The sequence below is a fragment of the Crotalus tigris genome, unplaced genomic scaffold (assembly GCF_016545835.1).
Source record: "Crotalus tigris isolate CLP2741 ecotype Arizona unplaced genomic scaffold, ASM1654583v1 scf7180000020588.15403103151:6194809, whole genome shotgun sequence".
NCBI classification, from domain to species: domain Eukaryota; kingdom Metazoa; phylum Chordata; class Lepidosauria; order Squamata; family Viperidae; genus Crotalus; species Crotalus tigris.
Window position 1 is genome coordinate 3,879,264 of NW_024098092.1, and position 24,111 is coordinate 3,903,374.

Sequence of the window (24,111 nt, forward strand, 5' to 3'; positions counted from 1 at the left end):
TGCCTGAGCATCCCACGTGCTTCCACCTGCAACCCCCCCCCCCACCACCCTTTCCTTTCAAGGAAAGCCAAGCGCAAAAAAGCCTGCCCTGCCGCTTGCCTTTCTGCGCAGGCCTGAGGTCTGGCAACCGCACGCTTTATCCTCCTCCTCCCTCCCTCCCTCCCTCCCTCTGGCAAGGCAGCTCTTCGCCGTCCAGCCGGGCTGCTCTTCTCCCCCTCCCTTTTGCGCTCTGTCTGGTCCGCGCGCCCGCGCGCATGCGCGTGCCTCTTCGCTCGCCTTTTGCGGAACGAGGAGGCGGAGGAGGCGGAGGAGGAGCAGCAGCAGCGAGGCGGGGGGAGGCGGCGCCGGTTCCTGGAAGAGCCCAGCCTGGGGAGTTGGTCACATTCTTGGCTGGCATTCAAGAGCTGAGCAGACACCAACAAACAGAGGGGAGGCGGCGGCGGCGGCGGCGGCGGCCGGAAAGGAGGAGGAGCAGCAGCAGCAGCAGCAGCGCCCAGCCCGCCCGATCGTCCTCAGTCCGGGCTGGAGCGGGCAGACGAGCGAAGGTGAGCAGGGCCGGGCGCCGAGACAGAGGGGCGGAAGGCGCAGCCGCGATCAAAGGCCACCCGGTCCGTGCCAGACAGCAGCACCAGCCCAGCAGCAGCCCCAGCAGCGGCGGCGCTTCCCCCGGTTCGGAGGCGGCCAGCGGAGAAAGCCCTCGCGGCTGGGGAAGAGGACGATCCGGGACCCCGCTGCCTCCCCTTCTCTCTCTGCCCGATCTGCGAAGGGGGCCATGGACAGAAAGGCAGCCGCTTCCCCGCCGCCCGGAGTTGCTGCTTGGACCTCGGACGACGCGCCCCGGGGTTGCTAACAGCCTCCCCCCCCCAGCCAGCCTTTATTTTATTTTATTTTATTTTGACTCCCCCCTCCTTCCTCCTCCAGAGCGGTCTGCGGTTCTATTCCCCCCCCCGGAGGCTATTTTTGGGGGGTGGGGGGAAGAGGGCTTTTTTTTTTTTTCCTCCCCGCGGGGGCAGCGGGAGCGAGCGCGCGTCCTCCTCCCCCCCCCCACCAGCACCAGCGTCGGGCGGACCTCGCCGGCTCGGCTGGGAGCGCTTTCCCTCTCGCCCCTTCTTTTTATAACTTTTCCCTCTCCCCCCGCCCCTTCCCCGAAGATCTAGTTTTCTCTCTCTCTCCCTTTCGCTTTCTCCTCCCCTGTTTTTGGCTCTTTGGCTGCTTTGGCTCCGGGGGCCGAGAGAGAGAGAGAAAAAAATTCCTTTTTCCCCCCTGAAAGTTGGGAGGCCAGGGGCGTCGGGGGCAGAGCGCAGCCAAAGAAGAAGGAGCGCCCGCGCATCCCCAGGAAGAGAGACGGGAAATGTGAGAGTCGGTGGCGCTCGCCCCTCCGGCCTTCGAGGACAGCGGCGTCCCATCGGAACGAAGGAGGGCGGCTTGGGGGGGGCTGTGGTTGGTCTTTTTTGGGGGCCCCCACCCTTCCCCGTCTGCCTTGCGCTCGCCTTTCCTCCCCCCTTGGAAGAGCCCGCCCCGCCAGAGAGAGAGAGAGGGGGAGAGGACGCCTCTTCTTCCCCGAGGCTGGAACTGGGGCGCGTTTCCCGGGGGGCCCCCCAGGCCAAAGGAAAAATTCGGCGCCGCAGGAACCAGGGACGCGGGGGGGCCGGCAAGCCGGCGAAGATGGAGACGGTCCCTCGGAGCGGCTTCCAGCCTCACCCGGGCCTGCAGAAGACCCTGGAGCAGTTTCATCTCAGCTCCATGAGCTCGCTGGGCGGGCCGGCCGCCTTCTCGGCCCGCTGGGCGCAGGAGCTCTACAAGCGCGAGAGCGCCAAGGAGGCGGCGGTGGCGGCGGCTTCCTCCGTGGCCCCCGAGCCGCCCCTGCCGCCGCTGCCCCCCATCCCGCCGCCCCCGCCGCCGGTGATGGCCGGCCCCTTCTTCATGCCGTCGGACCGCTCGACGGAGCGCTGCGAGACCGTCCTGGAGGGCGAGACCATCTCCTGCTTCGTGGTGGGCGGCGAGAAGCGGCTCTGCCTGCCCCAGATCCTCAACTCGGTCCTGCGCGACTTCTCGCTCCAGCAGATCAACTCGGTCTGCGACGAGCTGCACGTCTACTGCTCCCGCTGCACCGCCGACCAGCTGGAGATCCTCAAAGTCATGGGCATCCTGCCCTTCTCGGCGCCCTCCTGCGGCCTCATCACCAAGACGGACGCCGAGCGCCTCTGCAACGCCTTGCTCTACGGGGGCGCCTTCCCGCCCGGCCGGTGCAAGAAGGAGCTGGCCGGCGGCGGCGGCGGCGCCCTGGAGCTGGACCTGGAGCTGACGGAGCGCAGCTTCAAAGTCTACCACGAGTGCTTTGGCAAGTGTAAGGGCCTGCTGGTGCCCGAGCTGTACAGCAGCCCCAGCGCCCCCTGCATCCAGTGCCTGGACTGCCGGCTCATGTACCCGCCGCACAAGTTTGTCATCCATTCCCACAAAGCCCTGGAGAACCGAACTTGCCACTGGGGCTTCGACTCGGCCAACTGGCGAGCCTACATCCTCCTCAGCCAGGATTATGCCAGCAAGGAGGAGAAAGCCAGGCTGAGCCAGTGCCTGGACCAGATGAAGGAGAAGTTCGACTACAGCCATCGGTACAAGAGAAAGGCACCCAGGGTGAGCCAGGGCTTGGGGAGGCGAGAGATCTCTAATTTTTTTTTGGGGGGGGGGAACGGACTTGGGGCCAGGTGGTGCCTTCAAGAGATAGTGCCGGGCAATTGGGATTTCTGGTGTGGTTGGTGTCAAAGCGAGATTCGAACTGTAAGCCCAAAGTCCTGCAAGGGGCGAGGTTGCTTGCACTTGGCACATTTGCATCTTGGCAAACATTGGATATAGCCAATCCATCAAGCTCCCTTATCAGGCGTGGGTCAGTTTTTCTACCCTGCTCCCTGGTTGGGGCTTATGGGATTCCGACCTTTCTGGCGTTAACATGACTTATCTGAGGACCGTGAGTGAACGTAGATGATGTTCTCGGATCTGCTTAAGGCAGTTGTGCTGTGCCAGGTGGTCTTTTTTTTTTTTGCATTTGGAAGCAAGTTGTCTGGAGTATTTGCTTGGGTAAAAAGATGAAGTGTAAATCCAAGCTACGTGCCTTTGCTCTGGATGGGAAAGGCTGGCTTTTAAGTAAGCGTTTAGCTGTACTTCTGGCTTGTGTCTCTGTGTGTGAATCTCAAAAATTGGCTTTGTGCACACAGAGGAGGCTTTTGCTGTGCCAAAACTCAGCTTGCAGTAATGTGGGTGAAGCAGAACCTTTGGTGTGTAAATGAGGTTTACAGATATGCCAAAAAAAAAAAAAAAAGGACACATCAGAACTCTGGATGAGGTTTGCAAGTAAAAATTAAGTGGAAAGGTACAGATTTGGGAGACTTTGCGCAAAGTGTTTTGTCCATCTTTGGGAACCAGCTGAATGCAGTGACTTTTTCTATCAAAATAAGTCCTTTGTCTTTTTAATTTGAGGAATACAGCGGGAGTCTCAAAATTGGAATCAGTTGTGCCTGCGTCCTTGGGTCAAAGAAAAGATGTGCCGTTAGCTGTTGTGTCTTTCTGCATTCTTATATGCCCTTGCCTTTCTGGTTTCTGGTCTGTATGCTGTATTTTATGATTAAATTTACACAGGGCACACAGAAAAGGTTTGCTTTGCTGCAGGGGCATTTCTTAAAAATGGAGAATTATATTGCGTGGTGTGTTCTGTCTGTAGTTTTCATCGATCTGCAGTAAATCTCAGGACTCTATAAACTGCATGAACTTTAAAAGAAAGAAGGAGTTAATTAATCTTTCATCCTTCCAATTTAGCAAACAGGGGAGAGAGTTGCCATATTATCCATTATTGCTGATTTGAAGAAATCCAAGGTGGTTTTTTTTTTTTCCCTCTCCAGCAGTCTGTCTCTTTAGCATTTCACATAGGGAGAAATTTTAACCCATCACTGAACACACAATCCGAGTGATTCTGATTGTACTAATTCAATGCACTTATAAACACAATTGGGGTTTAGGATTGTGTGTGCACAGACTATTTTTGATGCTCAGCATTGTCTGCTTGTGGCTGTCTTGCCAACAATTTTTGTGCATGGGTTAAATATACACTCCGGAAATCAATGTGTCCTAATCTGGGCTGCTACACTTACTTTTCAACCATGCCAGCCAGGCAACTGGCTGGGGAGTCTGCCCAGCCAGACAGCTTGAGAGTACATTGGTACAATATCCTCTTTATTTCATCTGCAACCGTGTTCAGTTCCCAGAATCCCTGGGGTTGGCGGTTGGGTGAGAAAGTGGTGCGGTACGGAAGCCCTGCCTTGGCACCAGGCCTGGGGAATAAAGTAGAAAGGTTGTGGATCTCTTGAAAAAAAAAAAAATTGTGGATGGTCCAGCAATTTAGTCTGCCTCCCCGTTGCCTTAAAAAAACAAGAGTAAAATGTAATGCAAAAGGGAAGAAATTTTCAATTAGCTCTGTAACTGTGCAGGATGGCCAAATTGCCTCTGAACCGTGGGGATTTACAGATCTATAAATCTGAAGAAAAATAATCGCTTGATTGCTGGCAGGTGGAGGTGGGGGACCCACTCAGCAAAGGCTTTTTCTATTTAAATTCCTGTGCATCTATTTTAGAGGAACCCACCCACTCACCCACAACTAGTCTGCAGAAAGCATGCACCACAAAAGAGCCCAATAAATTAAAAAAAAAAAGAATTAAAAGGAGCAGAACAAAGGGACAAATTAAAAAAAAAAAACCTCACTTCCTCCTTATGTTTGCTCTTTAGTTTCCACTTTTTGAAGAAGAGGAAGCCATTTTTCTGGGGACTTCCCCCCCCTTCTTTTCCTTTCCTCCACCCTCGTCTCCCAGAGCGTCAATGGGAGAGCTATTGTCAGAACATTGGAGTCTAAAGGCTGCACATTATCTCTCATAGACCAGGCTGGATGCAGCGTTAATAGCTTCTCTCTCTTTGGCTAATCATGTGCTAAAAGTAGCCATTGCAGAGTGCCAGTCCTGGGTTATGAATAGGAAAAGAAGAAACAGTGAAAACTGGTGTATTTGAGGGGTGGGAATACTTTTTATTGTAAGTCCTAGCATTTGGGGGGGGGGGGTTATCAAAACTGTCTTTGGTGATCCAGGAGTATAAACTAAAATGTACATTATGTAGCTTCATATGAATCCTTGGTCTGCCACATAAAGCATCACTTTTGGAGACTAGCTAGCCTTTTAAACAAAGCTTTTGAGCTGCGAAATAATCCCCAAATGGTGGGAATGACTTGGACTTTGGAAATGAACAAATATCCCTGGAAGTACCCGTGAGGGTCATCTAGTCCAACACGTGGACTCTTATTCCAGACAGTGAGCGAGCAGTGTGTCTGGAGAGTGTGTCTGTGATTCGCTTTCTCATTATTTTTTTTCACTGTACCATAAAGCTTGTGGATGTTCCTCTTTTAGGAAATGTCCATGAATGCTGGTAAAAATATTTCCCTCCTGTGGTTCTAAAATTGATACCATCTGCTTTGGTTTAAACGAGCGAAGACGAGACAGGTAGACTCCCACAGTTACTATCTTGTGATAATAGAGCGGACTTAACCGTCATAAATACGAGTCAAGGTGCCAAGCGTCTTAATTTTGGTCATGTGACCACCGGGATGCTGCAGTGTGAAAAGTGTGAAAAATAGTTATAAGTCACTTTTTTCACTGCCATTGTAACGTTGAATGGTCACGAAACGAAGAGTTGTACGTTGAGGACTGCCTGTACTTACTAGTTAGTACTGACTGAGGAATTCTGGGAGTTGAAGTCCACACATCTGAAAGTTGTGAAGGCTGAGAAGCACTGATCTGTATTTTATTTATTATTTACTGCTGGAGTTCAGTCTTATTTCTTTTGGCACTTCCTGGCCGTTTTAACTTTTTTCTTTATTTTTCTTGGGATTACATCTTTCCCATACGGACTTTGAAATCTTTGAAAGCCACTTCTGGACTTTGTTCTTCTGTGTTTTCCCCCCCCCACCTCCTAAAGTGTGGTATGTTTCTTTTGCCTGTGTTTCTTTTTCTTGGGTTTTCTCCCTTTTCCGTGATATGCTTACTTTTTGAACAACTGCAGACAAGAGCTGGCTGGTTCCTATTTTGTGTTTGTTTGATGTATCTGAAAAAAAAAGAAGCCTTTCTCAGTTTCTGGGTATTTTGAAGTGCTTTTGCTTTACAGCCTTTTTGTCATTGGCATGCTGATTAAAGGAGCTTAAAGTAGATGCCTACAATATCAGAAAGATACCAGGTTGCCTACTTTTGAACCAATCTGTCTGTGCTTTCCTGTAATTTACATTAACACAAGAATTCTGAAGTTTTACGGCCGCTGAAATCACCAGGCTGTATTGAATCTGCATCCAGCACTAAACCAAGATAACTATTTCTTTTGCACTGAGCTAGATAGAGCTTTGGCTTAGTGTATTGTGCAAACTTAGTCGTTATGTTTTATAAGCCATGATTTATAGCTCAGTTTTGCGTCAGCCAGGCTATTTGGATTTAATGGGATAGGTGGTTCTGGCTGGGTTTACTCTGTTAAACTGCAGTGGTGTGCTGGCTCAGGAATTCTGGGATTTGAAGTCCACGAGTCATAATAGAGCCAAGGTTGCCTACCCCTGCTCTAGGTCAAGTTGTATGGGGAAGAGATGCAGATGTGCACATTTACAGGTAGTACTTATAACCACAATGGAGCCCAACATTTATGTCGCTAAGCGAGACAGTTCTTAAGTGAGTTTTGCCCCATTTTATGACTTTCCTCACTGCAGTTGCAGATCAGGTGGCCTTGGGACACTGCAACCATCATAAGTACATGCCAGTTGCCAAGTGTCCGATTTTGATCACGAGACCATGGGGCTGCAATGGTCGTAAGTATGAAAAAATGGTCATAGGTCACAGTTGTCACTTCGAACGGTCACTAAACGAATGGCTGTAATTGAGGGGAAGGTGTCAGGATAAAGAAGGCCCGTTTACACATATGGAATAAATAAATATATAGGAAAAATTAGTACTCGCCTATCAGGATATTTCTATTTGACTGTCAAGGATGCTGTTCAGGGAATTATAGAATGTAAGCATTTTGTTTTAATAGAAATGTGTGAAACACAACTTCCTTTCCAAAGGTTTAAAGGAAATCCCTAGAGACTTCTTGAACCGTTGTGGTTGAGGTGTGGAAACATGCCCAGAGAGAATGACAGAATTTTTTTTTTTTTTTTTTTTTGCTCGTGGCTTTAGAGTTGAATAACAGTATTGGTCACCAATAAATAATAATAAAATAACAGTTGAGCAGATACAAGAAGAAGAAGAAAAAAAACCAACCTGATTGGATTCCCGTGGAATTGTGTGCCTCGATCAATACAAAAGACATTTTTCCACCCTTCTTCCTCCTTTTCTCTTTTTGGTTTGTTCTGCAAACTTCTGCTCAAGTTAGCGGTATCACCTTAAAAGGATAAGGTCACAGACTCTTAATTGCCTCTTGGTTTCCCAATCCCTTTTTTTTTTGGCTAGCCAGTTTGTGTAATGTCTGTCTCAAACAGTTGAGTAAGGGCATTGAAGCAGCAGACAGGATGTTAAGTGTTCAGAAGTCTGGGTGAAATATAACAGAAGCTCCAGTATGTTGAAGGATGCAGACAGTAACCTTTCCAGCTTCAGGTGCAGGTCTAGTAGCTGTTTTGGAATTTTGCAGAAACCATCTTTTGAATTTCGATTTCTGGAGTTTCCATCACACTTTTATTCTCCCTTCTAATTTCCACTCAAATGGTTGCACCAACTATCACAACCTTCTCATTTTCTTAAGGCTTGCATCATTTGCTTCCTTCCATCCCTCTCGTTGTTAAATGATGCAAACGTCAAGCCAAAATAAACAGTACGCTGCTTTGGGGCATTTTGTGGATGTCATGAGTTTAAGCTGTGAAGCTGAAACTGCATTTTGACTTTGCAAAGCTGCAGAAGGTTTAAAAAAAACGGCATCACTTGTTCTTCTGCTTGCTATTCACGTCTCTTCATGTAATTTTATAAGGAATAGGTTGACTATCGCCAGTGAATTAAGGAAATAGTCTTCTTTAACTGTGGTTTATCGTGGTAGCTAGGATTCCACATAAGACTCTTCCTTTGGATTTGTCTGCAATCAACCAACTACTGTATTTTGTAAACTAGAGTTATGGTTCCTGTTGTGAATCTCAGCTAGTTGGTTTGAAATTCAGAAAAGCATCCAAAGTTATTTGTAAGCAGAGCACTATAGGGATCTGCAATAAGCAAGGTTGGCAAATTTCTGGCAATAATTCTGGTATCCCAGGTTACCGTACTTTTTTTTGTTTTTTGGAATAGCTGACAAAACTTCCAGCTACAGACATGGCCTGCAGTCATTCAGTATTTTTATGTTTTATGGATGCCCAGAGGCCTTTGGGGGAGTGAAATGATGCCACTTTCTTTTTAAGGAACAATTTTTCTGCAAGTCGGTCAAAGCAAAGTCTAGCACCCTGGGCAGTGTTTCAATATAACACATTGTGGGTTCTGAGAGACTTCAAGAGATCAAAACACACACTCTGCTATAGGGATTACTTTTCAGAAGCTTTACACTGTACTGAGGCTACAAGACTTGTCGTGGTGAGCAAATAGCCATGAAAATATGTGCCTCTTTAGTTTTACCTATGTGTTTGTTTATTCCTCACCCACAGCTCTCTGCTCTGATCTTCAATAATCTATGAACACTGGAGAACAATGAGTTAGATTTTTTTTCCGTACAGTATCTTGTTTCTTGTGGATTTTTGGACTCTCCACCTTCAGAAGTGAATTTCTCAGTATGCATGGTTCAACAAGGAAAGCAGCAATGGCAAATGCTGTCATAGCATTTTCAGAATCCCTTTTATAACCATGAAATATATCCTTAATTAATAGACTGTAGCAATAAGATACACTCCACCTCCTCCCTCTTGCTTCTCATCTTTGTGCCCTCCCTCTAAGCAAGAGCCTGTTAGGGAGAATATTTGTACAATGTGGTAGAACCAGCAGGCGTGGGAGTAAATCTTTGGGGGAAAAAACCCTAGTTTAGTGGTTCTCCACCTGTGGGTCGGGACCCCATTTGGGGTCGAACGACCATTTCACGGGGGTCGCCAAACAACGCAGTTTGCCATTTTTTCCCCTTTTCCTTAGCTGTGCTACTCCCTTTTATTCTATTGGCTTTTGCAAGCCAATAGAATAGACTCTCTTGAATAGAGTCTAATTCTATTGGCTTTCCAAAGCCAATAGGAATGGTCCAGGCTGTCTCTGCTCTGCTGAGCCCGCCAAAAGTCCCCTTCTGCAAACGGTGCTGCACCAGTTGAGTAGTCCTCGACTTACGACCGGTTGAGTAGTCCTCGACTTACGACCGGTTGGGGGTTGCGGCATTAAAAAGGTTGAGAACCACTGCCCTAGTTTGAAGCCCAATAACTATTCAATTGAGTTGTGGGCAAGCCCATTTCCTTCTTTCTGGTGTAATGATTAGAAACCCTTTTTTTCCTGGTGATCTGTTGTGTATTGAGTTTCCCTTTCATGCTCTTTGGAGGCAAAAAATGGATTTTAAACAAGCAGGAAAGAGCATTAACAAGAATAAGAATACCGTGGATATTTAAGAATACCGTGGATAGCCAGGAAAACATATAGCTAGAACAAATATATCCAGAGTTCCAGCTTGAAGGATGAACGACCAGGCACAGATTACAGATCGCCCTCGACTTACGGCCACAGTTGAGCCTGACAGTTCTGTCGTTAAGTGAGACAATTGTTATATGAGTTTTGCCCCATTTTGCGTCCTGTCTTGTCACAGTTGTTAAGTTAGTAACCCGGGTTGTTAAAGAATCCGGCTTCCCCCATTGACATTGCTTGCCAGACGATCGCAAAAAGGGGATCGCGTGACCCCGGGGGACACTGTGACCGTCGTAAATACGAACCAGTTGCCAAGCGGCTGAATTTTGATCACAGGACCAGGGCGTCGTAAGTGTGAAAAATGGCCATTTTTCAGTGCCATTGGGACTTTGAAAGGTTACTAAGCGAACTATTACAAGTTGAGGACTATCTGTATTATATTTGGACACATGGGAAAACCCGTTTTCCACAACGCTGGGCAAAGTGGGAAGAAGGGGACAACCAGCCTCAAGGAGGATAGATGCAATTACAGCAGCAATGAATGCTTCTTTGAGAGTCCTAAAGGATGAGGACAGATCCTGTAGGAGAAAGTCTTCGTGTTGGTTGCTAAGAGTGGACACCAAGACAATGGCCCTTAATCAATCAAGCCACCATCTGCCTCCAGCAAGCTTCACAGAATCCTTTTTTTCCTTTGGTTACTTACAGGACTTCCTTTGGGCTTTTGCTAAGCGTGTGCGCATTTTCAGACTAGAGAAAGCTTTTCTTTGAAGGCTCATTTTTTTTTTTGCCCACTTTCAGACAGGAACTTCCCCTGTGCTGAAATGTATCCTCCCAACTTCCTGGATGTTGTTTCCTGTTGAGAAAGAAAGTTTTGTCGAGTGGGGGTTGAGTTTTGAGGTATTGCTATTTTTTTTTTTGCCTTTCTCCATCAGTTTGCAACCACAGGGGCTAACCCTGCTTTCTGATCTGGGGGCAGAAAAACCCACCTCCCAGAGACATTTCCATGATCTTAGATAGATTTAGTGGAAGGAGGATAAGCTGCTTCACAGAAGCTGCAGAGCCCAAGGAAAGAGGGTTTTTTTTTTTTTTCCCAGCAAAAACAAAGGATGTTCTTAGTCACTTAATGGCTGAAGCAATTAGAGGAATGACACACCCTAATAATGGGATTGTCAGCACTTTGAGCGAAAAATTGAAGCTACTTCTTTTCCAAGAAGTCAAACATTTTTTTTAAAAAAAAAACCAATGGGAACACACAGCTAAACAGGAATCTGTCTTGTGGAATCAGCATTCAGAGTTTCAGGATATTTCTCCCTCCCCCCCCCCCAGCCCTGTGCTAAAAAAAACCAGATTAAATCTGAGACTATTGATGTGCAGAGTGGATGCTTTGCTTCTGAATGACACCATCCCCCCCTTTTTTGGGGGGGCAGCTTCAACTGATGTCAGTTTTGCTGTCTTTCCAGTGCTTTTCCAATCCCCCAGAGGTTTAGTTACAAGGGCTTATTTTGTGTTGTTCTGCCTTTTACACATGATGGAGCATTTTAAGCAATATGGGAAAACCCTCCGTTGCCCAGCGAGAACTCCTGGTTCCGAAACGAGTGCTAATCGGGGTTAAGCTTGCCTTTGGTGAAATTATTGTGAATGAAATACATTGCTTGCTTTTTTTTTTTTCTGGAAAATGTCACGTTTGTCTGCAGTGGGTGATTTTTAGAGTGCTGTGAGCTGGTTTCGAAGAGCAGCATGCAAATAATACCAGACTCTTGAGCTCACCGCACAGAGTCCTTCTGGTGTGGTTTGCAGTTGTAGAAGATGTAGTTTAGGCTTTGTTTTTTGTTTTGTTTTTTAAATCCAAGGAAGACAAAACTTAGACATTCACCCCAGTTAGGTTAGAAAAGAAAGAGAACATGCCCAGAAATGTAAATTGGGCTGGCTTATACTTTATAGCAGTGGTTCTCAACCTTTTTAATGCCGCGACCCCCCCAACCGGTCGTAAGGTGAGGACTACTCAACTGGAGCAGCACCGTTTGCAGAATGGGACTTTTGGTGGGCTCAGCAGGGCAGAGACAGCCTGGACCATTCCTATTGGCTTTTGAAAGCCAATAGAATTAGACTCTATTCAAGAGAGTCTATTCTATTGGCTTCCAAAAGCCAATAGAATAAAAGGGAGTAGCACAGCTAAGGAAAAGGGGGAAAAAATGGTGGACTGTGTTGTTTGGCGACCCCCATGAAATGGTCGTTCGACCCCAAATGGGGTCCCGACCCACAGGTTGAAAAACACTGCTTTATAGACTAGAAATTGGATAACAGCAACAAAAATCCTGACACAAAGCATTAGCAAAAAAGCATTTCACTCTTTGGCCCAATAAAATTACATTGGTGGGCCTCGGTGGCAACTGGAGTGTATCTTAAAGGAGATTTTTCTTGTATGCTATTTCCAAAAAGACAAGAGCCTGCATCTTAAGTTGGCACACACCATTTCGATTTTCTGCGAGCTATTATTTCTGCTTTTTGTCACAATTCAGCTTGAAATTTAAGTTCCCTTTCTTGAAGCCTGCTCTTTCCTCTTTTGTTTGGGTGGATGAGAAGTTTGGCAAGAAATGTCTGGGGCTAACAAATATGCACATATATTGTAGCCAACTTGGGTGTTTGTTGCCTTTTGTTTTTTAGTCCATTGTTGCAATGCTTTAACTTCCATTTTCAAGGGTTTGGTAAGAAAGCCTTATACAGAAATTGCGAGTCTCTTGGAATCCAAGTCTCAAGCAACTTTGTAGGTATGTTTTGAGTTTTCTGTCTCTTCAATTTGAAGATGATCTCGTTGTGGCATTCCCTGGCCATCCACACATTGACGAAAATAAGCAAGCCCTTAACGGCCACAATGGTCAGCCCGAAACTTACGTTGCTAAGTGAGACATTTGTTAAGGGAGTTGTGCCCCATTTTACAACTTCTCCTGCTCCGTTTGCTAAGTGAACCCCTGCAGCTGTTAAATTAGTAGCATGGTTCTTAAGCGAATCTGCTCCCCTGTTGACCAAAGGTCGCAAAAGGAGGAATCAACGTGGGGACACTGCAACCGTCATAAATGTGAATCGGTTGCTGAGCAGCCGAATTTTGATCAAGTGCCCGCGGGGAGGGCTGCAACGGTCCTAAGTGGGACAAATAGCCCTAGGTCCCTTTTTTTTCCAGTGCTGTTGCAACTTTGAACAGTCACTAAAGGAATTGGTGTAAGTCCAGGAGTTACAACAGTACCTTGGCACATGGGGGGGGGGCTAAAGACAACTTTCCTGTCAACATACATCAGTGGCCTCCCAAGGCAGTTCAGAGAATAGACAAGGGTCCATTGCTTTAGAACAGCAGGAGGGGGGGGGAAGCAGAAAATTAAAAACGTGGAGCATAGGCCTGTAGTAAAAGCTTTGATTTCCCAGTGCTGCAGTTTGCAAGCCTTCTGTGAATATGAAGTCATTCCTGTCTTCACCAAGGCAGCTAATCTTGCTGAATTGTGTCTGGGAGCCTTCCACCAAGTCAGCCAATGTCTGATAAGGCTTTTTAAGTGTTTGGAGAGTTGATTTACAGCCCCCCCCCCCCCCGTCTGGTGTGAAGCTTGACAGTATCTCTTTTTCAAACACGTCTCCCTTTTTCCGGTGCTCCCCGTCCAATCAACGCCGCCGTTTGTGTCTTTCCCTCCCCCCCCTAAGGATTGGGCTGGGAATCTAGGGATGCCCCCCCCCCAAAAGAAGACACAAAGCGGAAACTGGTATTCCACAGACGGGCGTGGGGGTGGGGAAGAATGCAAATAACCAGCTTGTCTGCAAGGAATATAAATCCGTCCATTCCCCCCACCACCTAGTCAGAGCTGAAGAAGCTTCTTGGGGTGAGAAGGAAAACATCTTCAAAGGAAAATAAGAAAGTCCAGTTGCTGCCTGAAAGAGCACCTTTGGGACATATTGGGGGGGGGGGGACTGAGAAACGCTCTCTTGAGAATTCACGACAGGAAAAGCTTTTTGCACAAAGAGCGAAAAGACTTTTGGAGAGTTGTACATTTCACTGGCCTGTCTCTTCAGGGGCCATTCATGCCTGTCATTCACAAGCCCTGAAAAGAGATGCCTTCTGGTTTTTTTTTTTTGTGTGTGTGTGTGTGTGTGCAGGGCGATTTGCATGAAAACAGCCCCCTTTTGTTTCACACACCACCCCCTCCCAAGACCCTCTGGATCCCCCTGAGCCTAACCCTCTGTGACATCACCATTAGTTCCCTCAGAAACCCATTGTGACGTCACACGGCAAGGAGAAAAAGAGGGGGATTGAATAGCAAAAAAAAAAAAGAGGGTCTTTTTGCCCGTATACTAAGTCATCCCGTTATCTGGATGTCATTGTCAATAGAAAGCCAGGAGGAGAGAATTCAGCTCCCCCCCCCACCAATAACTTTTTGTTTTCTCCTTGCCCCAGGAGGTGCCAGTGGGGGGGGGAATTCCTTGTGTTGGATCTTTGTGATGATCTGCCACAACAGACTGTGGCTTGCCAAATTTGGTCTGCTGGTTAACAACGGAAGACGCTTTTTAGGGTCTGTTTCAGCTTTGGCACGACTTGCCACGGAGAGAGGCCGCTTGTTAAATATTTTGTGGTCAGTCCCCAACCCAAATTTGGAAAGCCTTTTTCTCTCTTCCAGCCACCAGCCTTTCTCCGCTTTTTTTTTCTTTTCTTTTTAGCTCTCCACAACAACAATTCTCTGAAAACAGCGAGGCTGGGGTGCCAATTTCAGCTGTCTCCTCTCTTCTCTTTTGGACTCAGCCCTAGAGTCTGCCTCCCCCCTAACCACCCAGACGCTTGCCCAGGGCTGGGTGCATCCCTGGAACTTCCCTTCTACTGAATGAGCTGTTTGTAAACAGGACTGGAAGCAAAGTCTGTTGGAGAGGAATAAGGGAAGAGGGCGATGTATGTAGAGGACTATCTGCATGGCATGCAGGCTGGACGGAGACAGCCAAAGGGCCGGATGTAGCCCCGGGGGCTGTAAAATTCTGAGGAGGGGATTCCTTTCAGGGATGGCTTGGGGCTGACTTTATTGTGTCAAACTGACCAAATGGCTGTTGCATTTATTTTTTTCCTTTGGGGAGACTCTCAATGGTCCCTGCATCTGGAGCTCAAATAACTCCACAGGAAGGATTCCCCCATTAGGCCTGTCTTTGGCATTTGATAGACGCCAAGGATAGAATATCAGACAAGCCTGGTGTGTTTCTTCATCATCTCATACCCAAGATAATAAGAGTTAGAAGGGACCTTGGAGGTCTTCTAGTCCAGTGGTTCTCAACCTGTGGGTCGGGACCCCATTTGGGGTTGAACGACCATTTCACCAAACAACGCAGTCTGCCATTTCCCCCCCCCCTTTTCCTTAGCTGTGCTCCTCCCTTTGATTCTATTTGGAAAGCCAATAGAATAGACGCTCTTGAATAGAGTCTAATTCTATTGGCTTTCCAAAGCCAATAGGAATTGTCCAGGCTGTCTCTGCCCTGCTGAGCCCGCCAAAAGTCCCATTCTGCAAACGGTGCTGCACCAGTTGAGTAGTCCTCGACTTACGACCGGTTGAGTAGTCCTCGACTTACGACCGGTTGAGTAGTCCTCGACTTACGACCGGTTGGGGGTCGCGGCATTAAAAAGGTTGAGAACCACTGTTCTAGTCCAACCCCTGCTCAAGCAGGAGACCCTATACTGTTCTGGACAAGTGGCTGTCCGGTCTTTTCTTAGCCTCCAGTGATGGAGCACCCACAACTTCTGAAGGCAACTTCTATTCCCCTGGCTAATTGTTCTCACTGTCAAGAAATTCCTCCTTAGTTCCAGGTTGCTTCTCTCCTGGATGAGTTTCCCTCCGTTGCTTCTTGTCCTGCCTTCTGTTGCTTTGGAAAAGAGATGGACCCCCTCTTCTTTGTGGCAGCCCCTCAAATACTGGAATATGGCTGTCATGTCACCCCCGGTCCTCCTTTCCAGTAGACTAGACGTACCCAGCTCCTGCAACCGTTCTTCCTATGTTTTAACCTCCAGATCCATGGGAGAATTTCATTTTTCCTTGGTGGGAAATCTTTTCTCCATCTCCCTGGTGGAAAAGAAACCCTGGCTTGGTTTCTTTTAATGCCCCCAAATTTGGGGGCTAAGCGCTACTGGTAACTGCTACTCTTGGGTGCCCCAAAGCTGGTCCACTTAGCCTCGTAGTTGCTGCAACACTAGTTGCACCTAGCCTACTTGCAAGAGGAGGCGTGTTTGCGCCTGTCGAGAGACCAAAAGAAAGCCAGAACGTTAAAATTGGAAGCCACAGACCCAAACTCCGGTCTTGAGAAAGTTTGATCTGGGATGGAGCGACGCTTCAAACGAGAACGTCTCTTGATCTCCACTGTTGGGGACTATGTCTGAATCAGGGCTGGAGATGCAATCTTGCCCTTTTCATGTGGATTTCCCCCCCCCCCTTCCTTTGCTCCAGCTGAGACAATTAGGAAACCATTTATGCAACCCGTGAAGGTAAATTGCACAATAGTGCGGTTCGTTGTTTTTTTTTTTGGTTTTGCAGAATCCTGGGCCTCCTCCATTGTAGACGTTTACGTGGTATTCCTAAGAGAGTGAGAACATCCTGTGAGTGACAGCACATTGCTAAATTATTTTAAAGGATGAGGGTTTTTTTTTTTTAGAAGGGAGAAGCTCAGGAAGAAAGCCCAGGGCTATCTCGACTTAGAAAGGGAGGCAGTAGCAAAGGATTATCCACAGTTGCCAAAACCCGCCTGGATGTTGAAGCGCACTTGAAGATTTTTATCTTTTTGTGTGTCTCTCCAACACATAATGATCTAGCGAAAACGTACAGGTAGTCCTCGACTTAACGACCATAATTTAGCCCAATATCTCATTGGTTAAGTGAGTTTTTCCACGGTTGTTAAATGAATCACTGCAGTCGATGAGTTAGTAGCCCGGTTGTTAAGTGACTGACTTCCCCCTTTGACTTTGCTCGTCAGAAGGGTGCAAAAGCATGGGATTTGTAGTCCATCCTGCGGAGGCTAGCTGGATGAGGAAAGCTGTTCGGTAGGGCCAAATCCAGGAGCCCTTTGTGGGAGGGAAGGAAAAATAAACCTTCCTAGTAGAAAAACATTTTACGATGACAAAGGATGTTGTGACTGGGTGTACACAGCTGGTAACACTGGTGGCTTTAGTGGCCTTTTATTTATGTTTATTCCACTGAGGTTTTGTTTGCTGTTTGTTTTTCTGAATGTCTTCCCCATGTCTTAATGTTAGGGCCTTCCCTCTTGGTTGTTGAAGAAAAAAAAAATTATGAATATACAATATTACAACACCTTCTTTTTCCCTTGGGAAGTTTTTCATCTTGCCCCATGCCTCCTGTTTGTTTGTTTTTTTGTGTGTGTGTTTTTTTTTTATTTTTTAAACCTGCAGTCTTAACTCTGATGCTGGGAGGCATATCACATGTTACCCAAGCCATTTATGCATTTTCAGTTGAACGCGATGCAAATGCGGGCAATTAAGCAAGGGGGTTTTAATTAGCAGTTAAAGTTCATGTGCAAAGTATCTTGCCTTTAATTGCTTGACAGTTTTGTTGTAAATTTGCGAAGTCCCCCTCCAACTCAACTATCAAAACTGTGATATTTTTTTTTTTAAGTAACATTGTTAAATTCCTGGAGAATCGCTCTGTGCAGTTGACCTCCTTGCTTCTGTTTCTCCATTCATAAAGCTCTTTCACAAACTGTGCAGAAGAGGTAAATTGTGCCTGTTAATTGCCTCTAATTAAAATATTGCTTTCATTCTCTTTTTTAGAATTAATGGAGGGCTTTAGGTGTATCAAATTCCTCCCCCCACACTTTTTATAACTACAGAATTGCCTTGCTTTTGCTCCCATTGACCCGCCTTTTGAGGCACCCATGTCCAGCATAACTTGATTCGGATTGACTTTCTGGGGGGTAAACACCATTTGATAAACTTGGCAGTGCTACAGATTTTTGTTTATATTTATGCTCACTTTTTCTTTGCGAGCTTGGTTGGCCACACAGAGTAAAACAATCCTGTGAGGTAGGCTGGGCCGAGAGAAACTGACTGGCCCAAATGTCTGCTTGGTGAGTTTCTAAGATGGACTTTGAGCTTGGACAACGCCTGGATTTCCCTGGCCCTACTCAAACTGTACCCATTATAGCTTAATAACAGTGATTGGTGACGGCAGTGAAACCAGCATTCCCAGGACAGGCAAAAAATTAGGTAGCATTAACTAAAGAAATGCACTATTGGCTAAATTATCGTGTATTAATGAAATTAGCTCTAACCTTCTCAACATTCTGCAAATCCCAGGAGACCTGGCTATATTATAAGGCCTGGGGGCTCCAGGGCACCAGGGAAAATTTCATTAGCTCCCTTATTATACACCATCCACTTCTGTTTTGTGTGCCTTTTTACAGTTATTTTTTAATTGTCACTGCTTTTATGTATTCATTGATTTTTTTTTAAATTAAGTGCTGTATGCTGTCTAAAGTCACTTTCATGCAAAGTGGGTGGCTATACAAATAGATGATAGATAGATAGATAGATAGATAGATAGATAGAGAAGGAAGGAAGGATACATGGATACATACTTTAGTTCTTAACATAACTGAGGCAACTTCCTATCATCAGGATAGTCATCCAGCTCCAACTTTTTCAATGGGACACTTCTGTGCTATACAACTTTTGGAATGTGCTTTTAGGATATGTATTCCTTATTTAATTCTGCAGCTCAGTAACCCGCAATTGAGCATTGCCAAATGGCCTTGAAGCAGAAATCAGATTAAGCCATTACGCCCTGTTTAAAAGGGACATAAAGGTATATTAAAAGTGAGGAGGGTGATGTATTCCTCCTAGCACAGAAGTGAGAGGGGCTGTCCCAAAGAAGCAGGAGTCAAGCTAGTCTCCAAAGCTCCCGAAGGCAGGACAAGAAGCAACGGATGGAAACTAATCAGGGAGAGAAGCAACCTGGAATTAAGGAGGAATTTCCTGGCAGTGAGAACAATTAATCAATAGAATAGCTCACCTCACCGAGTTATGGGTCCATCACTCCATCACTGGAGGTTTTCAAAAATAGATTGGATAACCATTTGACCAGGATGGTGTAAGGCTCTGCCTTGAGCAGGGGGTTGAACTAGAAGACCTCCAAGGTCCCTTCCAGACTGGTGATTGTAGGTTCTGCATTTCCAAATCATGCTCGGAGGTGTCCAAAATGTCAAACTGTCCGTTAGAGATCTATCTTTTTGTCTTTCCCTGGAAGTTAGGAGCTTCCCCCGTCATTTCAGGACCCCTCAGAAGCTATCTTTTCCAGATCACTGTAACTTCAAGTCGTCATTAAAATGGTGTCCAGCAGCTTAATTATAGTTAAAGCTCAGTTGCTTTTTCCATTAAGAAACAAAAGGAAACACAGCTGTGTCCCCCTCTCCCCCCCCCTTTAGAAGGGCTTTATCTTCCCATCTGTTTTATTTTGCTTTGGGTTGAAGACTCTCGTAGAAGAAGAGACGGTTTATGGAGGCCTCAGCTTCTTTCCCTTCTTGCTTCTGGAGCAGTGGTTCTCAACCTTTTTAATGCCGCGATCCCCCAACTGGTCGTAAGTCGAGGACTACTCAACCAGTCGTAAGTCTACTCAAAGGGTGCAGCACCATTTGCAGAATGGGACTTTTGGCGGGCTCAGCAGGGCAGAGACAGCCTGGACCATTCCTATTGGCTTTTGAAAGCCAATAGAATTAGACTCTATTCAAGCGAGTCTATTCTATTGGCTTTCCAAAGCCAATAGAATAAAAGGGAGTAGCACAGCTAAGGAAAAGGGGGGGGAAAAATGGCGGACTGCGTTGTTTGGCGACCCCCGTGAAATGGTCATTCGACCCCAAATGGGGTCCTGACCCACAGGTTGAGAACCACTGGTCTGGAGAAATAGGAAAACGAAGCATTCTTCCATTTAGGATACCTGGGCAGAAAATACTTCTTAGCTCAAAGGTAATTGATCAGAGAGATGGGTTTTCGGAAAGTGCTGTGTCCTGCTTCAAACCGATAACCCTTCATCGAAGGGAAAATGCCTCGTGTAATTCCCCCCCCCCTTTTTAAAAAAATTGCATTTACAATGGGAATTCCCATTATTTCGTTTTTGGAGAGACTGCCGGATTTGATCTTCCGTAGGTCTCTTCTATAAAGAAAAAATGACATATTTTATTCTACCTCCTCCCGTTTTGAATGGAGTGCTCCTTATAAAAACCAGAGGACCTCTCTGCCAGTTCTGTTTAGCCACAATTTGCAATTAATCTCTGTGCAAACGGTCAGATTTCCTCATTTGTGCCATGCACACAGGAGTAAAAGTGGAGCGATTCCAACCGACGTTGCTGCAGAAACGGAGCCCCTAAGAAGACATTGGGAATCCCAAAGATGCTTTTTCAGGAGGCAACTGGACTTTCTTGTTTTCCTTTGAAGTCGTTTGGCTTCTCATCCCGGAAGCTTCTTCAGAGCTGAGAAAGCTCCTTGGGCAAGAAGCGAAAGGCCTTCAAAGAAAAAGAAGAAGGTTCAGTTGCCTCCTGGAAAAAAAAAAAACATCTTTGGGATAACTATGACCTGGATGACTGAGAATCTCCATAGAGATTTGGCAAGACACTGGGAAGTGATATATGTCCACATGTTCCCTAGCTCACCAATCAAACTTTGTTCTTGCCATGAGCTTCCTTCTCCAAAGGAAAAGGGGATTTATGAAGGAAGTCCTTATGTTTACCTGAAAGTTGGACCTTAAAACAGCAAGACAGGAAGAAAATAGAGACATGTCTGAGCTGTGATGCTGGAGAAGGCTCCTGCGTGTTTCTTGGACAGCAAAGGTGACTAACAAGCAACAGACAGGTCACTAGAAAGCAAAATCACGAAACTGCATCTGACTTATTTTGGCCCTGTCCTGCGGGGGGATTCAACGGAGAAAGCAATTATATTTTGGCGTAAAAGGAAACCAGGCCACCAAAGAAGACGGTGGCTGGACATCATCAAAGCTGACACCGGCCAGAGCACAGAACAACTCAAGGAAAGTAATGCAGAATTGGGAGATGTGGAGAGAGCTGGAGCATAGAACCGCCAAGAATCGGACATGATGGAATGGATAACACCACCATCATGTTTATCTGCTGAAGCTGACAGACCACGAATGAAGTGCTTGCTTTCTCTCAAGGTTTCTCCAGGGTGATGCCCTGTCCCACAGAGCACCTTCCAAGCCCACCTCTGCATTTTGCCCTTGTTTTTATGACACCTTGCCTGATGGAGCGTTCTGGTACTTTAGACGCCAAAGCTTGTACATTTCCTTCTGTGTTGGTGTCAGCAGTTTCCTATGTAGGCTACACACATATAAAACAAAATACATTAATGTCTTCCATTTCCAAGATTCTCAGCCAGCCTTGTTCAAGTCTCTAGCCATCTTTGCAAATGAGTTCATTTGTTGGTTTTCATTGCGTGCCGGCTTCTATCGATGGCTTACGTTGTGTTTGGTCTCCCCAAATGAGTAAAATTAAATCAATGTTCTCATTGTTTATAAAGGCGTCACTTTTTAGCGGCTTGCTCTTGGTTGAACGAAGTCGTACGACTTGCTGTTTACAAGTGAACATAAAAGCTAATATTGGTTTTTTTAGACAACACTTGAAGCCTTCCTTTGCTGATTCCACGGTGGTTAGAATAAAGAATACAGCGGCTTTGTAGAGATTTGCAAACACATAGGAAGTGTATAAACATGCAGATCGCAAATTCAGTTTTGGAGAAATAGAAATACTTGAGATATTTCTGATGCTGTGCTGGAGTTGTGGTAATTACTGTTAGGCAACTTCCAGAAGGGTTGAGTTATCCTTCCATCCAAATTTATGGTTTGAATGAATCTTACACATTTAAAAAAAAAGTGCATCTTGGTAAGGTTAAAAATTTAAAGAGCTGACAAATTAATAGTATTACTGTCAAGTTAGACTTCCAAATCCCTGTCAAATTCATACTCTTCGAAGACGTTTGCCACATGTATTTGATCAAACTTTTATCAAAGAATGTAGAGACAGCAAATGCCAAGAGATCTCTTACTAGATAAATGTTTTTTTAACAGTCTCTCTTTGCTTTTTAGATATCCTAATTGCTAATCATGCCTCCTCTCCATGCTAATAATAATAATAATAATAATAATAATAATAATAATAATAATAATAATAATAATGGGCAAGGGGCAGATGGTGGAGAAGAGAACAATGTTTTGAATTCCTTATATCTGCATGCTGTGGAGGAAAAAATGTAAATACCCTCTTTATTCAAATGTTGTCCCAGGACAGGTTTAATTGTGTGACCTGACCTCACCCTGGTCTCCTACAGTAGATGGCCTCACAAGACTCTTTTATTTTCTTCCATGCCTCGCTGAATATTATTCCAAATATGGCGGAGGGGAAAGGGGCTCCTTTTGGTATATGTGTTATAGTGACAATACATCAAATATCCTTGCTGGTGTGTTCCTGTAGGCTGACTTTAACAAGCATCAGCTTTCATTTTACGCCAAGAAATAATGGGAGAGACTGGATTTTTAAAAGTTCAGAAATGTGGAAGCCGCTCACCAACTTGGGGAGAACAAAGCAAACTTGGGTTCATACGTTTACGTTGTGCCACCATTAGGCCATCCTGGGTTTAGAGAAATAAACCACTCATTGCCCTGAGCCATAAAGCTTGGTGTGCAAAACCACAACTTTGTTTGCACACCGGGGTGAAGCCAATTGTCATCAGCAAGTTGCGTAAAACTGTCAGATCTGTTTTCTCTCAAAAGTTCACCGTTTTAGCTGATTTGGTCGTAACGACCAGGAAGATTGTTTTATACTGCAAGAAAACAGCAATACCGCACCGGTGAGATTTGACACTTGGAATCCTGCATCCAGTTCTGGTCACCACAATAAAGAAAAGATGCTGAGACTCTGGAAAGAGTGCAGAGAAGAGCCACAAAGATGATTTGGTCTCTGGAGGCTAAAACAGATGAAGAACGGTTGCAGGAATTGGGTATGTCTAGTTTAATGGATCATGCCAGGAGGGAAAAATGATTTGAATTGGAGCCAGCCTCCATAACGTTCGCCACGGCTCCTGAAAAAAACGTCATCTGTCAACTCTCTTCTGTATGCAAAACCTCCATTAACTTTCAGTGCATTGGATAGGTACGCCAATAATTAAAAAAAGAAAAAGAAAGAAAGCTTTTAGTCTGAATGAAGTTGGCTTCCGTGAGCAGTGGGGCTTGAGGAAACATGTGGATAAAAAGAAAAAAAAAGGGGGGGGAAGAGTGGAAGAGCTAAGGGGAAAGAGATAATCTTGGCATTCGTTCTGCCAGCAACTCCCTCCCTTCCCCCCCCCACCCTCCCCGCCCCTCGCAGCACAGTTGCACAGCTATGGATTTTAAATAATTTAACCAATGCAGAGAGTGGCGTCTGCAGCAACCGAGAGCAGGAAACGCTCAAGCAGCAGACAGACAGTCTGGCCAAAAGAATGGCAGGCTCGCATTCAATCTCCTTTCATGTCATTTGGGCGAAGGGATCCTGTTTAAGGGAGTTCCAGTAGCTCTCTCCACAGCGGGGGTGAGTTCTCCAGGAGGCCATCTAAGAAGGAAAGAGAAATGGGAACTGCTTCCAAATCTTGCTTGATACAGCAAGATCTGTCTCTCTCTGTTGCAGCCATGAGTGCTCAGTCTCATCCTGGGAAATCATGAGAGGGGTTGAAAAAAGCCTTGAGAAGCTCCAGTGGAAATCAGGGCTGTGCTAGGTTCCCATTCCCAGTAGAAGGAGAATGGCGGATGGGGAGATGTTGGCGATCTGAGTCCTTTCCTTGCTAAGCTGTGATTAATTTTAGTGCGGTTGGTTTGACCAAGCCAGGTTCTCGGTCATATGCTACGTCAGGAACAAATTCCAGAGCTGGTCAGCCTGACTCTTCCGAGCATATTTGGAATCCCACAAGGGAAATTGAAAAGGAACCACAGTTACCCCAAAAAAACCAGACTTTCTGGCTTACTTGTAAAAGAATCAGCATCGTTGCTGATTTCCCAACGTGGCGGCTCTCCGAATGCATCGGACATCAATGTAATTGTCAACGTTCCGGTATACTTTCTCTTTGAAATCTGAAGTTTTCTTCATCCTGTTTTGGGTAGATTGCTGCGTGGTGATTTTTTTTTTAACGTTTTAACTTTTTTTTCTGACTGCTTTTTGTTCTTGCCTGGTTTTCTTGAAAAGAATAAATGACCCAAATTGGCATTTAAGTAGGTCTCTCTCTCTCTGTGGTTTGCAATAGCAAAATGGAATACAGGTTCTTTGCACCTGAAGCCCGGAGGCACTGGAGCTCCAGTTCTGAAAGGTCTCTGGGTGTGGTCTGCCTTCATGCGTGGATCTCTCTGATGAAAGGCATGAACTGAGTGTGGGGCAATTGTTGCCGTCCTGTGGAGATAATGCAGAGGAGGCCCTAGTGTCCTGAGAGATCCTT

At 46.0% G+C, this 24,111-nt stretch overlaps 1 protein-coding gene across 1 annotated transcript in view; it reads left to right on the forward strand.

Annotated features, from left to right (window-relative positions):
* Positions 1-341: 341 nt before the first annotated feature.
* The window catches only part of SKI (SKI proto-oncogene), a 104,169-nt gene continuing 80,399 nt past the window's right edge, over positions 342-24,111 (forward strand). Inside the window, exon 1 of the mRNA XM_039367481.1 lies at positions 342-2,634. Coding sequence (XP_039223415.1) covers positions 1,666-2,634 — 969 coding nt within the window. The 5' untranslated portion in view covers positions 342-1,665. The remainder of the gene's footprint in view (positions 2,635-24,111) is intronic.